Source organism: Pogoniulus pusillus, chromosome 1, assembly GCF_015220805.1.
Source record: "Pogoniulus pusillus isolate bPogPus1 chromosome 1, bPogPus1.pri, whole genome shotgun sequence".
In the NCBI taxonomy this organism is placed as follows: domain Eukaryota; kingdom Metazoa; phylum Chordata; class Aves; order Piciformes; family Lybiidae; genus Pogoniulus; species Pogoniulus pusillus.
The window spans coordinates 11205624-11223807 of record NC_087264.1 but is presented as its reverse complement, the minus strand read 5'-3'; the positions used below and the strand labels follow the sequence as shown (position 1 = coordinate 11223807).

The window sequence follows — 18184 nt, the reverse complement described above, 5'->3', positions numbered from 1 at the left end:
TCAGAATCTCTTCTTGCTTTGAATAGGGCACAGGACTCATCTCATTCATGTACAGCATCTGCTTGTCTATGTACTTCTATAGCATCCCATGGAAGAGCCTCCAGACAAGCTTGGATCACTCTTAAAATCACCCATCAATTTTCTCTAAGTTATTTATCAAGCCAGAGAGCTGCTTCCATCCTCTCAGGTACCTGAGGTGATGTTGTTCAGGATCTCTTCTGCAAAGCTGTGCTTGTACCAGGCATGTGCAGTGTCCCTCACACTGTCAACACAGGGACAACTAATTCTAATTCTTGTTTTCTTAATGGGACTAGACCTTGCCACATTATGCCATGGTAGTTTTTATGCCAACTGTTCTGATCTGACCATTCCTCTCTGAAATCTACAGGCCAGAAGGAAAATGATGAAAATGCTGCCTTTCTTCCAAAGTGGACCTATTGGAATACGCAATGGATCAGAGGGTTGCATTGGTTCAAACAGGCAGCTTGAAAACCCTTCAACATCAGTAGCTGCTTGTCCTGAACCTTCTGGAGATGAGATCTGGTCCAGGGACAAGGAGAAAATGAATGAAAGGCCAGAGGCAGCCTGCAGGCCCTCACGTGCATCTTCCATCACGAGCAATGAGAGCTGCGTCTCTGCTGGGGACAGCCCTGAAAAAGGGAAGAAAGGCATCAAGGGAATCCTCACAAGTGCACTGAAGAAAATGAAAAAGAACAAGGCACCCAGTGGTAAGTGCTCCCTCCTCCTCCTTGCACTACCTTGTAGGCTGTAGATACCTCTAGAAGAGCACACAAGGTGGAAAGTTGTCCTCTTGAGAAACAAGGGCACTGATTGATTGAAGTGACTTGGCCAAGGGGCCTGGGGAAGCATGGGCAGAGAAGGACGTGACCCCAAGTCCTAGTTGCCTGGACCAAGGGCACATTCCTTGAGGAGGTGCCAGTTTGCAGTTGTTCTGTTTGAAATGAAACCTATTTCTACCTCTTTTAGGGGCGCAGGGATCTGTGGGTGGGTGAGGAATCCCTCTCTGCTCTGTTCCTCCATGAAACCACCCCATGAGATCTCTTTTTCCCCTAGAGGCAGCAGTGAACAGCACTCGTGGGTCCTTCCCAGAAATATATGAAGGTACAGAGCCTACAGTTACAGGCACTGTCCCTGCAGGGTGCTTAGAGATAAGAGGAAAGTAGCTGCTCAGAGGAACCTGGAACTGGAGACATAAGTGTCCCCTGGCCCTAATAAGGCTCACCTGCTACCTCTCATTACTTGGTTCATAAACTTAGCAAGCTGCATCTTAAGCTCGTTTTTAATTCCTGCCTCCTTTACCGGGAGGCTCCTACAAAGTCTCACTGGTTTAGCACAAATTATCTCATTTCCAGGCAAGCCTTTCTCTGGCTAGCTGGCATCTCTCTTTCCCTGTGTGTCACCTTTTCCCAGACTGGTGAGCTTCCTTCTTGACCAGGAATTTCCTCAACTAAATTAACTGAGTCTATTGAAAACAAGTCCTTCCTGCCTTTGTTCCTACTGCTTCACTGCCCCATTCTCAATGGCTTTGCTTTTTAATAAAGCAACCAGCACTGCAGAAAACATTCCAGATGAGGTACCACCAATTCCTGGTACAACACGTCGCTATTTTCTTGTCTCAGCTGGATATTCCTCACTGGGTCATATCTGAGATAATAACTGACATTTTCACCATCATCTCACAGTAATCATTTATTAATTCTCCAGACATCTCTTTTCCTCCTCCATCTCAAGCTGATTCCCATCCGACTTGCAGCAGAAAATCCTATTTGTTGCTAAGTAACTTCTGTTCTATTGAATTTGTACCTTGCAGTTTGTGCTACTAAATTTCAGCTCTATTTTGAATTTACCATTCAGATTATCCCACTGATTCCTTTATAATGCACCAGGCCCTCAGTTTCCATGTCTCTGAGCTTTGTGTGATCAACAGATTGGCACTCCCAGCTTTTGTGCCACAGCCTCTAAGAATATGAAGCAAGAGGAGTTTCATGGATAATGTAAACTTTCTCCACCCAAGCTTTTCCATATGAACCTTGCACACCTAGCAACACTTATTTTGGGATATAACTTGTGGAAGGGTTTCTTGCTAACAGGACATGAGCACTGGTTAGACCACACATTGAGTGCTGTGTTCAATTCTGGGCCCCCCAGTTTAGGAGGGACATTGAGATGCTTGAGCGTGTCCAGAGAAGGGCGACGAGGCTGGTGAGAGGCCTCGAGCACAGCCCTATGAGGAGAGGCTGAGGGAGCTGGGATTGTTTAGCCTGGAGAAGAGGAGGCTCAGGGGTGACCTTATTGCTGTCTACAACTACCTGAGGGGAGGTTGTGGCCAGGAGGAGGTTGCTCTCTTCTCTCAGGTGGCCAGCACCAGAACGAGAGGACACAGCCTCAGGCTGTGCCAGGGGAAATTTAAGTTTGAGGTGAGGAGAAAGTTCTTCACTGAGAGAGTCATTGGACACTGGAATGGGCTGCCCAGGGAGGTGGTGGAGTCGCCGTCCCTGGGGCAGTTCAAGGCAGGATTGGACGTGGCACTTGGTGCCATGGTCTAGCCTTGAGCTCTGTGGTAAAGGGTTGGACTTGATGATCTATGAGGTCTCTTCCAACCTTGGTGATACTGTGATACAGTGATACTGTGATAAGCAATAAGCAAACCTGTGCTGCCAAGTGTCCTTGAGTCCATCTCAGAGGCAGGAAACCAGGCGGTGGGTGGCACCCCCCACACGCAGCTGCATGGCAGAGCCTACCAGCTGCAGGGGATGGACTCTACAGGTTGTTGATATAGATTGACCTATCTGTATCACACACACAACCCTGGACCAATCTGTACTTTCCACATGTACCAATCTCAAACTAAGTTAGTTATGCACGCCTCCTCCAAGCAGCATATCAGCTGCTGTATTGCCTCAATAAGGTGTACTGTACTGCCTGCAGCTAGCTCATAATGAGTTGTCTCGCCAGTACCCCCATCCCGCCTCCGCTGCCTTCCCGACACTGCAATAACTTCCACGGTTTAACTACTAATTACCCAGATTGCACCCTCTCAAGTAACCACCTGCAGTTCAGATGAGATATTGCTTGATAAATGTGCCCTTCAAAAAAAATGTCGTGGGTCAGATTGCACCAACCTATTTCTGGAGAACCCATGTGGTATTTCCTATAGCACTTCTCATTTAGCTACGTCTTTCCATACACATTTCTTCTAAACCCATGCTTCTGACCTGAGGTCATATGGGAAGAGAGATAATAAATAAAGAGAATTTCAAAGGTGTAAATTTTTGGGGAAAAAAAATTATAGGTAGCTCATGAAGAGGTGCTCCACATGTAACAACGCTGTGATGGGTATTCAGATTTCCATTGCCCCAGTTAGAGGCGAGCTGGAAATAATCTTATCTCTAAATAAATAGAAACACAGCATCAACCAGGTTGGAAGAGACCTCCAAGATCATCCAGTCCAACCTAGACAATCAACTAGACCATGGCACTAAGTGCCTCAGACAGGCTTTTCTTCAACACCTCCAGGGACAGTGACTCCACCACCTCCCTGGGCAGCCCATTCCAATGCCAATCACTCTCTCTGACAACAACTTCCTCCTAACATCCAGCCTAGACCTCCCCCAGCACTACTTGAGACTGTGTTCCCTTGTTCTATTGCTGGCTGTGTGTGGGAGAAGAGACCAACCCCCACCTGGCTACAGCCTCCCTTCAGGTAGTTGTAGAACGCAATGAGGTCACCCCTGAGCCTCCTCTTCTCAAGGCTAAACAACCCCAGCTCCCTCAGCCTCTCCTCATAGGGTTTGTGTTCCAGGCCCCTCACCAGCTTTGTTGCCCTTCTCTGGACACGTTCCAGCACCTCAACATCTCTCTTGAATTGAGGAGCCCAGAACTGGACACAGGACTCAAGGTGTGGCCTGACCAGTGCTGAGTAAGTACAGAGGGAAAATAACCTCCCTTGTCCCACTGGCCACATTATTACTGATATAGGCCAAGATGCCATTGGCTCTCCTGCCCACCTGGGCACACTGCTGGCTCATCTTCAGCCTATCATCTACCAGTACCCCCAGCTCCCTTTCTGCCTGGTGGCTCTCCAGCCACTCTGTCCCCAGCCTGTAGTGCTGCTTGGGGTTGTTGTCAAAGTGTAGAAGCTTGCACTTAACCTTCTTCAATCTCATCCCATTGGCCTCTGCCCACCCATCCAGCCTGACAAGGTCTCTCTGCAGGGCCCCCTACCCTCCAACAGATCAACACCTGCTCCTAGCTTGGTGTCATCTGCAAACTTACTGATGCTGGACTCAATCCCCTGGTCCAGCTCATCAATAAAGATATTGAACAGGACTGGGCCCAGCACTCATCCCTGAGGGACACCACTAGTGACAGCTGCCAACTGGATGTGGCACCATTCACCACCACTCTCTGGGCTCTGCCATCCAGCCAGTTCTTGATCCATATCAGAGTGAATCTGTCCAAGCCATGAGCTGCCAGCTTGGCTAGGAGCTTGCTGTGGCAGACAGTGTCAAAGGCTTTGCTGAAGTCCAGGTAGACTACATCCACAGCCTGCCCCACATTCACCAGGCAGGTAACCTGATCATAAAAGGAGATCAGGTTGGTGAGGCAGGACCTGATCCCTTGGCCATCCTGCAGGTGCTTTGTGATGGCACTCAAGACGACCTGTTCCATCACCTTGCCTGATCTCCACTGTATAGTTTCTCTATGGTGAAGATTCCTAGGATCTAGCATTATAGCAATAGAAATACATTTTTTTACAACCCAAAAGGTTCTGCAGAGACACCATTTCCAATAAGACAGACATTTAAATCTTAGCTATTGGGTAAAGAAAGGCTGTTCTTTTTTCCATCAGTCAAACAAGTCATGGATCTCCTTGAAGAGCAAAAGCTTTGCGATGCTGCTCAGCTGCTGATTGTCCTGGAGAAGAGCCTGTCTAGCAAAAATGAGGAGGGATCAAACACCAGCCAGCGAGACATTGAATCTGTCCATGAAGTTCTGAAGCACAAGGTCTTCAGCATCCTGAAAGACTCCACACAGCTCGCAAAAACAAACCCAGAACTGCTGCAGCAGGCAGTCGAGGCACTGAAGGAGCAGGAGAAAGAAGATCAGAACTACACATCAGAGAATCCAACTGACCAAAACCAATTTAGACCTAGAAAATGGAAAGAGCTTTGGGTGGCTACAGTAAAGGAGTCAGTAGAGTCTCGAATGAAAGACACGAGCCGTACTCCTAGAACAGAGAACCTCTCTACAGTTGGCCAGAACCTCCTGCACATGGGAAAGACAATGAAAGAAGATTTGACAGTAGTTGCAAAGTACATTAAACAGCTTTATTCTCCCGAGTTTAATGTGTTTGGCACCTATGCTGAACTTTACCACAATTACTTTGCCTCTCAGGCGAAGAGAAATGCTGAGTCTCATCTGGAAGACAAGGATATTTACCTTCTCCTCTCATGGGTGCACAACATTTATCCAAAGTAAGTCAGGCTTTTATGCATTTATTTCTGCCAATCAGTGCAGGTTCCTTGGCTGCAAAACCAGGCACTTGCTGGATTTATGAGTTGGCATCACTGTGATGCAGTCTGGCACCTGGCTAGGTTTTGATGTCACTGGCATTGTGCTGATGTACACTAGCTAGCCAGGACGGCCAGAAGGGATGCACTCAAGGCCACTGGTCTGTAAACCAAGAGCTAACCCAACCAGTCCAGCTTCTAGGCAAGAGATGTGCCCACAGATGTTTAGGGCTTCACTTGTGGGGTCACTGAGACATGTTCATTGCCTGGATCTCTATTCCAGTTGTAGGCTTGAATTTATTCTTGGAAAATTCATGAATTTCAGCTCTCTGGACCAGAGGGCAGCCAATGAATAGAACAACCTAGGATGCAGTTATCCTGGGCATGGAAGATGTTGCTTAGGTGTTACCCACAGTCTACACTTTCCTGTCAGTTAGAAGGCAAAAGGATGCACTTCTGTGAGAGGATGTCATCAGCCAAGGCTCACCCTTAATCTTCACAAGCTCTGTATGTTATAGAACTGAAAAGATTCCTTGCTGTGGCTGATGGGGAATAGAGGGCTCCCATTTCTTAGCTGAAAACCAGTAAACACACCAGCAGTGTTTCTTCTGCTGTCCTAAGGCCATTCAACCTTCACCTCCACTTTTTCCTTCTCATGTTTCATTGATGGAGTATAACAAGTCACTGTTGATCTTGCAAGTTTTCCAGAGCCAGTGCTTACTCTAGGTCAGGACATGCAGGTCTGAACCAGCAGGTGTTTGGAAATCAGTAGCTGCAAGGAGCTGGGCTCAGACAGAACAGTGCAGCCTGGTGCTGGGGATGCCATTGGCCAGGGCAGTGTCTGCTTTAGGGAGTGTTCCCAGAGGGCCCATCCGGGTGTCTGCTGAGGGACCACCTCTATCCATGGTTGGCAGCAAAGGGAGTCACAAAGAGGATGAGGAGGGTTGCACAACAGCCTGACTCCAGCTTCTACTGTCATATCAGGAGCAGCCCATGTGCAGAAAGCACAATGGTGTGCCCATATGGAGCTGGGTGATGTGCAAGCACATGAGTCAGGTGATGTTCAGGGCTATTCTCTGCAGCTCCAGAAGGAGAAGCTGCTTCCAAATCAGTCTCCACTCAAGTGCTGGCCTGAGCTGCCCATGCCTGGCTGGTTTCTTCCCTCAAAGCTGGTCAGGAGCACCCAGCTCAGTTAGAATGTGGTAAGGACATGACAGCAGGGTATGAACTACTCACTCCATTCCCAAGTAGCCATGAAACACCAGCTTTGTATTGATGGAGAGTGTTTGTGTCCTCAGGCTAGACCTACCTGCTTACTTCAGGTCTCACATCTCTACCAGAAGGCAATGGCCAGTGCTTAGGAGCTTGGCAGAGCATGACTGTCTTCCCTGGGATTGCTTGGGGTCCCCACCCTCATAAGTCCCACCCTGGCATAGATTCATCTCCTCCAAGTCCTGTCTGGACTAAGGACAATGTACATTTCCCTCTGTTTTTTCACCCATAGCCTCAAAAAGTGTTAGTGATTTGAATCAACAGCTGTCTTGAATTACACTGCCCTTAGGAAAAATGTGATTGTTTGGCTTTTTCATTCCAGAGAGATGAGAAAAGATCATGTTTTAGCCAAGGAGTTGGAAAAAGTTAAGCTTGGAAGCCTTTTGCCATCAAGTCTGAGCAAAGACCTTGAAAAGAAATACCTTGACAGTGAAGAGGTGAGAATCTGTTCAACCCCTGAACTCCCCAGAGGAGCTATCACTTGTCCTGTGTACATGCTTCTGATCTGTGAGCTACACATCCTTCCAGAGAGAAGCAAAAGCAAGAATGCTTTTATTTCAGTTTTGGGGCCAGATTGGCTTTGTGCTTGATGGGAATTGCAGAGCAAACTTCTGCTTAGCCTTGGGAGCCATCAGAAAATAACTGCTCTCTCCTCAAAAACCTCATGTCACGAAGTTGAGGAGAAGTCCAACTACAAATCTTTATGGGAAACTTTTCTGTTGTCTGTTAACACCACAGAGGAATTTACACTCCCTCTCACAGCTCATGCATTCAGAATTACTTCTGGTCTCTTCAGTGGTGCCAGACCTTGGGTGAACACAAAAGAATGTAGGTCCAACCTTTAAAAGTCTGCTTCTTTGATAGAGAATGACCTGGTGTGCAGAAAACAACAATTACTCTGAGTTTTGGATCACTCTTGCTTTAATGGAAACCAGAGGGCGATGGGGAGGTGTTCAAGAGAAAACTGGACGAGGCACTTAGTGCCATGGTCTAGTTGATTGGATAGGGCTGGGTGCTAGGTGATAGGTTGGTGGGACAGGTTATAGGCTGGATTGGTGATAGGTTGATTGGATAGGGCTGGGTGCTAGGTTGGACTAGATGATCTCAGAGGTCTCTTCCAACCTGGCTGATTCTATGATTAAGCAACTCTTACAGTACTCCTATAGCTTAGTGCTTTTGGCATTTTGGGCTGGAATTCTGGGAAATGAGAAGACAGGTTCCAGGTTTAGCTGGAGCCCATGCAGGTTTGCACATGGGAGATGTGGATGTCAGGCCTGCAAGACAAGGCACTGACATACACGACAGCCGCCACACAGGCCATTTCCAAAGCCTTGTTGCACAGTGTGTATGGGAAGGATCAGAGCAGAGTGAGCCCAAGAGCATCTCGTTTCACTTTCCAGCACTCAGAAGTGGTTATGAAAAAGGATTGCAAAACCAGGCCCAGAAGGTAGTGTGACTCACAGACAATGCTTGTCTGGGGGAATTCGGGCACTGGCACATGTTGCTGCATGCAGCCTGCAACTTATCCACCACTGCCCTCATCTGCCCTCCGATCACCACTGATGCAGCAAGGTGGAAGGCAGGGACATAGATTTTTATCTTCGTTCCTACCCTGAAATATTAACTTGCTATTGCTTGGGTGGATATAGTGAGAGTCTTGTCCTTGCAGATGTGAAGCGGTGAGTCATAACAAAGAGCCTTTATTCCTCAGCAAGGGCCGAGGAAAATGTCTCTAGAGCCAGATGAGTGGTGGGTGGGCAAGTAAAACCTGCATGAGTGATTTCCCATTGGAATGGGCTGCCCAGGGAGGTGGTGGAGGCACCGTCCCTGGGGGTCTTCAAGAGAAGACTGGATGAGGCACTTAGTGCCATGGTCTAGTTGATTGGTTAGGGCTGGGTGACAGGTTGGACTGGATGATCTTGGAGGTTTCTTCCAACCTGGTTGATTCTATGATTCTATGATTCTATGAGACAGCAGGTGCTACATCCACTCAGTGGTAAATGCTGTTGTTCTTCCTTCCCTAAAGGCTACTATCAAAAGTTCACTGACCAAATGTTTAGACAAAGAAATCCAAAGATGGAAGGAGGACCAAGAACCAGAGAAACTAAATGGGCATTTTCAGAGTGAACTACTAGCAATATTTGTCATCCAGGTAATACAGATTCAAAATAACTGACTGCATCCTCTGTGCATTTAGGATTTGAACCCAACTATGGTCAATGCAGGAAAGCAAAATGCTGAGTCACTTGTGTAGGGTGGTAGTAGAGGTGAAGGGTACAGGGGAGCCCAAACCCGTGGTGTGGTATGGCCCTGGTGTACCATGTGCTGGAAGCAAACATGTCTCTAAACAAAACAAGCAGGAAAGCTGCCTTCATTTCTCCTCTGCAGTCTCTTTGGCACCCCTAGATGATGCCAAGCCATTAGATGCTGGCCAGTGGAACAGCAGAGAGCCAAGAGACAGGCTCAGCCGAGCAAGAAAGCAGCATGGTGCTGTTGCCCTCTTTTGCTCCCAGGGAGGCTCTCACAGGTAGAGCTGCTCTGAGTGCTCACACCCTTTCCCTAAGATCAACATTTATCCTTCTCAGGCTGTGCAAGGTTAATGGGAGGAGTTTTTTGGTTTTTTTTTTAAATTCTTTACTCTATTGAGGGGGTTGTGCATTAATAATTTCTCTTAATGCAAAGACTATAACATTTGGGGGGAAAAAAGAATTATACCCAAGTGTCACTTTCCCTACTCTCTCAGGTATTCTATAGACTTTCTTTAAGGTATCTTATTTGCCTCTTTCCTCATTTGAAAGTGGAGTTCCAAATTAGCTTGGACCCACCAAATAAGTATAGTTGCCCTTCATGGTCCCTGACCTGACTGCAGGCAGGTATGCAGGAGGGCTGGGTGCAGGTACTACAGTTAAGGATCTGTAAGCTTTTTGGAGCAGGCAGCATTAATATTGATTGTCCTGGTTTAGGGCAGATCCCTCCCCCGGTGGAGTAAACTCACGACAACATGGATTTTTGGAAAGTCAGGGAAAATGCAATTGTATTTCTTATAGTTTAAACTAAATACAGCAGTATAAGAAGAATAAACTACTACAGAAATATATAACAACCTTAAGGAAGATGGGGAAGGGGTCAAGTGGCAGCGAAGCAGCAAAAGCAGCAGCAGCCAAAACATTGGTGGGGGAAGATAGCAGCGGCGCAGCAGAAGCAGCAGCAAGAGGAAGGTACAAGCTGTGCTCCCAGACACAAAGCTCTTGATGCTCCAATGAAATGATATTAACTTATTCACTGTGGCCATTATATGGCCTATCCCTAGAATGTTCACCTCTCCACTCAGAGCATCCGCTTCTAAGATTCTCTGTTCTGAATTTTCTTCATGTCTGAGCTAGAAATCTAGCTGAAGTGGCAACACTGATACTGTTTGCTTGTTTGTCTGTTAGAGTATTTACAGTGGCCAGACACGAGCCAAGGAGATCAGTGCCTCGGTGGGTGAGGAGCTGTCACATCGGCTGTGGAAGGAGCTACCTGCCTTCCTGAAGAGGTGCGGTAAGGTGGCAGCAGGCAGCAGGGCTGGCAGAGCTGCCTGGGACGTGCACTCATCCCTACTTCCTCTCCCCATCTGCCTTTCAGCTACAAGGATGCTTTTGAAGACTTTAAGGAGAAATGCAAGAAGCACAGATACTACAAGCCTACGCTGATTGCAAATATTAACAACTGTTGGAATTTTAGGTAAGAGTCCAAAGCAAAAGGCTTTCCTCCTTCCTCTGCAGGCAACAGACACTAGTGTGACAGAGGGGAGGTACTCCAAAGTACTTCCACAGCAAGGTCCATCTGCCTGCAGAGGAAGATTTGGAGACCTCTGGATTTCTTTCTCTCTCTTTTGAGGACACATAATTCTGACTCTGATATTTCCTTGCAGAGACTATGCAGAGAAAAACATGTCAGAAAAGGACAACAATAAAGCCATTATCCTCAGCACTCTAGGTGACATTGAAAACAGTGCCTTTGATGTGCTACTTCAACAGCTGTTTGTCCAGCTAAAGGTACTGGATCTACACTCCACACCCTCTTGCCTGGTGACTCAGCCTGTGCTAATGCCAGGCTTGTTCTCTTATGGATTGCCCAAACCTCTGATTCAAGAGCAGCAAAGTTCAGAAGGGCTCTGGGCCAGGTCACCTCTTGACATTGGTTTTAATTTGTACAGCTCTCAGAAAACTCACTCGTCTCTCCTCCAGCCTGCAGGCAAAATGGGAGCAGCTACATAAGCATGACTGTGCAGATAAAATGTGCTGACCTCATCTTAGCCAGCTGCTGCAGGAGTGAGAGTTTCAACCTGACAGTGTTTGCACTCCAGACTGTGGGAAGCAGTCACAAATGACACCAGCTGCAATTAAGCAGTTTTAGGCTTCTTTGTACAGGTGGCCTGAGAGGCACTTTTGGTTTGGGTTCTTTTCTTTTTTTAATATATACAACACCAAAAAGCATGGTAGAGGGGAAGGTGTCAGGAATGCTCAGACACCATTTCTCCTGCTTTCCCATTAGGGCCTTTTGGAAGGCATGATAGAGCAGGGCTGCTTTTTTTCAGTTTCATGTTTACTTACTGTGTCCAAGAAAAACTGGTTGAAAAAAAATTCCCTAATGGTTCCATAGTTCTCTAAACCAAAATGGCATGGACAAAACATTACAAATGTGGAACTCAAAAAAAGGTCTCCTATGTGAGCTTCTTAAGCCCATCACAAGGAACCTAATACAGCCCCTTCTTCCCCTGCAAGTCATCGTCCAACATCATCCATCATCCAGTCCAACCTATCACCCAGCCCTGTCCACTCAACTAGACCATGGCACTAAGTGCCTCATCCATAGAATCATAGAATCAACCAGGTTGGAAGAGATCTCCAAGATCATCCACTCCAACCTAGCACCTAGCCCTATCCAGTCATCTAGACCATGGCACTAAGTGCCTCATCCAGGCTTTTCTTGGACACCTACATGTGCATTGAATTTGTTTTGAGAGAACTAAGCAGATTTTCCTTTTTTTTCAGCCAATGTATAAGAAGTTTACAGAAAATAAGTGGGACTCCAGCAACGAAGTTATGAATGAGATCATTAAAACCACCAGCAAACACATTTCAGACTTCCGGACCTTAAAGGATCCTTTCTATCATGTAAGTCAAAGAGAAAAAAGAGAGAGAGATTCTGGGATGCCTCATGTTTTCAGACTGTGATCCTCTGTGACTAGAGCTGCCTGGACCTGCACTGAACTGACAAGCTGGCTCTCATGCAGGATATCCCTGTATCTTGTAATATCCCTATTACAAGAAGGATATGGATGTGCTAGAACGTGTCCAGAGAAGGGCCATGGGGATGGTCAGAGTGCTGGAGCACCTCTGCTATGAGGAGAGACTGAGGGAGTTGGGGCTGTTCAGTCTGGAGAGGAAAAGGCTCTGAGGTGACCTTCTTGTAGTCTTTCAGTATCTTAACGGGGCCTGCAAGAAAGCTGGGGAGGGACGTTTAAGAATGTCAGGTAACATTAGGACAGGGGGAATGGAACAAAGCCAGAAATGGGTGGATTCAGACTGGATGTCAAGAAGAAGTTCTTCAGCATGAGGGTGGTGAGACCCTGGAATGGGTTGCCCAGGGAGGTGGTCAATGCCTCATCCCTAGAGGTGTTTAATGCCAGGCTGGATGAGGCTGTAGACAGCCTAATCTAGTGTGAGGTGTCCCTGACCATGGCAAGGGGCTTGGAATCATAGAATCATAGAATCAAACAGGTTGGAAGAGACTTCCAAGATCATCCAGTCCAACCTAGCACCCAGCCCTAGCCAGTCAACTAGACAATGGCATCAAGTGCCTCATCCAGTCTCTTCCTGAACACCTCCAGGGACAGTGACTCCACCACCTCCCTGGGCAGCCCATTCCAATGCCAATCACTCTCTCTGTGAAGAACTTCCTCCTAACACCCAGCCTAGACCTACCCCAGCACAACTTGAGACTGTGTCCCCTTGTTATATTGGTGGTTGCCTGGGAGAAGAGGCCACCCCCCACCTGGCTACAGCCTCCCTTCAGGTAGTTGCAGACAGCAATGAGGTCCCCCCTGAGCCTCCTCTTCTCTAGGCTAAACACCCCCAGCTCCATCAGCCTCTCCTCATAGGGTTTATGTTCCAGACCTTTCACCTGGAACATTCACCTGGAATTAGATGACCCTTGTGGTCCCTTCCAACCCTGACTGATTCTATTATTTCCATCAGCACGTAGTTTAGCTAGAACCGCCATATAAATCGTACTCTTCTCCAGGAGAAGCAGACTCCTGTAGGTCTGCTGGAGTGTTTTCAGAGAAAACCACCCCTGCTGTAGAGAAATTGCTCTAGGGACTGCCCAAATATAGCTTTATTTATCTACAGGCTTGGTTTAGCAGTTTTGAAATATGGATGCAATCACACAGTTCTGTCTTGTGGCTCCTTTGATTGCCCTAAGGGCTGGAGGAGTTGCAGGCAACTGGGACAAATCCCAGAAAAATGAGCTCCAACATCTTCAGTGATGTTGGAGTATATATGAAACATCACCATATAAAAATAAAATCTTTGATTTCCTGCCTTTGTCTTTTCAGTAGCTGAAATAAAATGATGATGTTTTGTCTGTTGGAGAGAGGAACAGGAGGAGCAGCATGAATTCCTGTTTCTCTGGAGCACTGTTGCTCCTCTAACACATTGAGTTCTTTTGTGTGCTTTAAATGCTTCCCAGAAGGAAACTACATTTGGGAATTCCCACACTTCATTAGTTTGAGTTTCTCGGCATCTAGGATGTCATTTAACCAGTGGTGGGGAGCTTGGCAACCAGTGCCACTCCTGACGTGTGGTCAGCAGCAGGCATTTTAGTGGGGCAGCATTCAACATGTTTTTGTGTCCCCCACACAGAGTTCGTTTTGTCCCCAAGAAAAAGATAGACAGATTATTCCCCCTCTCCTTTCCTACAGGCTATCATTGAGAAGATCCATGCTCGTTTGGTTAAAGAGTACATTGTGAGGCTGCTGAAGAGGAAAGTCAGCCTGAAGACTCCAACGCAACAGCAAACACTGGCTCAGCACATCTCCAAGAACGCTGCTGACCTGGAAGCCTTCTGCACCAGCAATGTACGTGAGTGCACACTGCATGAACAGCAGCACGCAGCACAGGCATGCTGGAAAACAGGAAAACTGTTTTTTTAGGGCTTCTCATTAACCTTTCCAAGTCAGTTTAATTTCCTGGAAAGCAGGGCCTCAGGCAGAAAGAGGTCTCAAGTGCCTGCAGGCAGGAAGGCTCCCCTGCCACAGGCCTGACCCTCCTCTGGATGGAGAGCAATTATTTCATCCTCCTTTGTCCTGTAGGCTTCCTCTTGGATAATAGGGTCAGAAGATTTAGCTAAACACTGCATTGCTGTGGTTTCAGTACAGTCTGCATGGAGTCTGTGTGTTGACTCTTCCCCTTTGCCCTTGATTTTTCCTCTGCTGATTTTAGATCCGGCAGCAACTGGAATGGGCAGTGCTAAATGTCTAGGACACACATAAGGGTTTTCTCCACCAGAGACTCTTGCTTTCTCTGCATGGCTGAAACATCCTTCCCCATCCTCTGAGATCACCTCCCTCCTTTCACGCTTCTAAATTTGCCTGCAAAAGAGTTAAACCAAGTCACAGCCTCCACCACTCTGTGTAATATCTGACTGGAGAAGAAACAAGCCTGAGTGTTACTTGGCATGGGCAGGAGGTCAGGCAGCTGGTGCCTTGGGATATCCAATGGCCAGAAAACAAGTCAGGTTGGGGATTTTACCTAGTTGGGCAGGGAGAGGAGTTTGGCAATACCTGGAGGTGCTAAAGGTTGAGTGCATTGCTGAGAAAGAGCAGGATGCAGCAATGCCTTACCTGGCCCATCAGTCCTTCTACACACATTGGGCTTGCTTAGAAACCCAAGGAAAGGAAAACATGACAGGAGTTATATCAGAGGGAGTCTGTTGAGGTGGGTGCAGAAGACTCAGTCTTATAGCAGACCTTATCCCACTTGTTCAAGAAGATTAGAAACCACCACACAACTAACCCAGTTTCTCCAAGGCTAATCAGGGTAGAAGTATCATTGCAAAAAAAAAAGAGGCACTTCAAATCACTGCCATGTCCTTTCCCTCCTTCCCCACCACCAGGAAACAGCCCCAGGAGTCATCTTGGCTGCATCCCCTGTGACACACAGCTCCTGGGCTGGCTGGGGGTTTGCACCTCAGGATGCCCTGCTGACCACTTTTTTTTTTTTTCTAGCAGGGGTCTCAAGCCACGTGGCTGAATGCAGCACTCCCCAAGCTGGCTGAAATAATCCGACTTCAAGATTTAGGTGCTATTAAAATCGAAGTCGCGACGCTCGCCACTATATACCCAGATATCCGGTAAGAGGTGCTGAATCTCAACTGAGCCAGGGAACAGGCAAATATGAGCATAAGTGGAGTTCATACAACCCGAGTCTATAAACATGGATGGGGGCTTCCTGCCAGGTTGTGGCAAACCCAGGGCTGTTGGACAACAACTAATTAGAATCACAGAATCATAGAATCAAACAGGTTGGAAGAGACCTCCAAGATCATCCAGTCCAACCTAGCACCCAGCCCTAGCCAGTCAACTAGACCATGGCACCAAGTGCCTCAGCCAGTCTCTTCCTGAACACCTCCAGGGATAGTGCCTCCACCACCTCCCTGGGCAGCCCATTCCAATGCCAATCACTCTCTCTGCCAACAACTTCCTCCTAACATCCAGCCTATACTTCCCCTGGCACAACTTGAGACTGTGTCCCCTTGTTCTATTGGTGATTGCCTGGGAGAAGAGACCAGCTCCCACCTGGCTACAACCTCCTTTCAGGTAGTTGTAGACAGCAATGAGGTCACCCCTGAGCCTCCTCTTCTCCAGGCTCAACACCCCCAGCTCGCTCAGCCTCTCCTCATAGGGTTTGTGTTCCAGGCCCTTCACCTGCCTATTGGTGTATTCCAAATTCCATCACAATTTTCTCCTTTGCCTTGGAGATTCTGTACCCTAAACATCCTGGGACAGTGCTGGGTCCTTTGTGGAACCACCAGATAGATGCTGAACTGGCATCTGGCAGGGACTTCAGCACCCACTGTGGTTTGGGAGCTGCATCATGGAGCATGGGAGATCTGTCAGAGGAGATAACACCTGCCTATTTGTTTCCGCAGCAAAAGGCACCTCGAAGCGTTCCTGCACATCAAAGCCAATTTGTCACGCAGCGAACTGAAAAGCATCCTAGGCTACTTGGCAGACAGCACAGCATCCGCACTGCCTGAGGCCCCACTCTTCTCCAACATACCCATGTCCTAGGCCAAGGTACTGCCTGGCACCTCCTCGTGCTTAGCCTATTGACTAAACTAGAGTCGGAGACTGTCCCCTGGAGCAATGCACAGTGCACACTGCTGCCTTTTTTCAGTGGAAGGTACTCTGCCCCCATCTGGTGCTCAGCACCTCTAGGAATCACTCCTCTATGAAGGGCTGGAGGAAAGTGTGCCTGCAGTAGGAGCAGTACCCAGAAGGATCAGGGCTGCTCCTCACACCAATCATGGACTGCCTCCATGTTCTCCTTAGTACCACCATGTTCTCTGCCTGGACACTGCCATGGTGCTCTGACCTCCTTCTACCTCACAGGGTGCCAAGAAGGCCACACTCTGACTCCTCAACTAGCCCAGACTGAGCAGGCACCTCCTGTGTAACATTTGGTTTGCTAAGGAAATGGAGTGAAACAAAAACTGAAGCCAGAATTTAGAGCTGTTGGATAAGTCCTATGTGAGCATGCTTGCACTGAAACTGCTTTCCTCTGAACCAGACAGTGGTGGCTATGTTAGGCTGATTGGAGAGACACCAACTTTTTAGTTTAGAAAGAATAACAGCTCCAATCATGACAGGGCTCCTGCTGTCCTGTTGCACCGCAGACCTTGGGTTTGGAGTAGCCTCAGCTGCACAGAATCACTGAATGGTAGAGGGTGGAAGGGACCTTTGGAAATCATCTGCTCTGACCCATGCAGAAGCCAGATTTTTGTGACTTGGCCTTGCAGAGCCCTAGCTGGTCCTGCAGAAGAAACCCAGTTAAGGCAGCATATGCTTCCTTCATCTCTGAGGTGGGGGTGCTGAACCTCTCCAGCAGCATCCAACCCCTCTGCAGTGACCCCATGCACTGGAGTGGTTAGCTGCTAACACAGGCTTAGGAGAAGCTGTCTATTGCAAAGGGTCATGTGGGCTAAGCCCCAGCATCTAGTAAAGCACTTTGAATATTACTTAAACACTCCTTGTTAGGGAGAGGACTTTTCCAGACCCTGTTAACAACACAGGTTTTAAATAGGTGCTGGAACTGGTCTCAAATGGCATTAAAATGTATTGAGTACCCTGTATGTGTCACTGTTTCTTTGCTCTCTCTTTCCCCTCTCACTGTGATGCGTGGATGTGATGTGAAAACACAAACCTGTTGTAAAACTATGTTGTCATGGTTGGTTTTTTTTTTACAGCTTAGTTTTGGGGGAAGCAAATCACTTGCCAAAACAACAATGTGTTTAGTTGAAGATCTTCTGATTTTTCTGTTTCAGCTTTTGCATCAGTCTGCAGAAAGTCAGTCTGGTAGGAAGACACCCAATGACTGTGCAAAACCATGTAGCGTATTTATATGCATAGGCAGTATACCACTGGTGCATTTTTGCATCCAATTTTGGTTTTTCTCAGTTAGAGATATTCATTTGCAATGTTTATATTTAAACAGTATTCAAATATGCTAGAAAAGTGACTCATTTATTCTGTCTCTCGTCGCTGTTCACTGCATTGCCACATGTAGTCCTACATAGTCCTTCAGAGGGCAAATTTCCACTCCTCTCAGCCTGCTCTTGTGATTGCCACTCACTGGTTTGAGCCAGGAGAGGTTTTTCTGGACTGTAGAGAAGCTGGAAAAGCAGAGACACTCTGTTTGTGCTGTATATGGCTCTCATAGCTTGATTTTCTTTGCTGTCTGGAGCAAGGACTGCCATGTGCACCATATTTATGGTATGTGGTATAAGGTCTAAGATGCCAGCCTCTGAGCACTGCTGCAATCTGTGTTGAATAATAAAAAGATATGTATTTAACATACATCTCACTCTGACTACTCTGTTCATTGAATCATAGAATCAATCAGATTGGAAGAGACCTCCAAGGTGATCCAGTCCAACCTAGCACCCAGCCCTAGCCAGTCAACTAGACCATGGCACTAAGTGCCTCAGCCAGGCTTTTCTTGAACACCTCCAGGGACGGTGACTACCTCTGTTAATGCCTCTTCCTGTTCATACAAGTCTTCAGCAGCCACAGCTCACCAGAATTTGGCCTCAGATGGCCCTGTGGCTCATTT

At 47.5% G+C, this 18184-nt stretch overlaps 1 protein-coding gene across 1 annotated transcript; it reads left to right on the top strand.

Annotated features, from left to right (window-relative positions):
• The first annotated feature begins 400 nt into the window (after positions 1–400).
• Positions 401–17928, top strand: TNFAIP2 (TNF alpha induced protein 2). Its single transcript, XM_064152982.1, has 11 exons — positions 401–728; positions 4874–5498; positions 7129–7243; positions 8833–8958; positions 10241–10341; positions 10431–10529; positions 10720–10843; positions 11843–11965; positions 13774–13929; positions 15082–15203; positions 16002–17928. The coding sequence occupies exons 1-11, from the start codon at positions 401–403 to the stop codon at positions 16141–16143; spliced, it is 2061 nt and encodes a 686-aa protein (XP_064009052.1). The 3' UTR covers positions 16144–17928.
• The last annotated feature ends 256 nt before the right edge of the window (positions 17929–18184 follow it).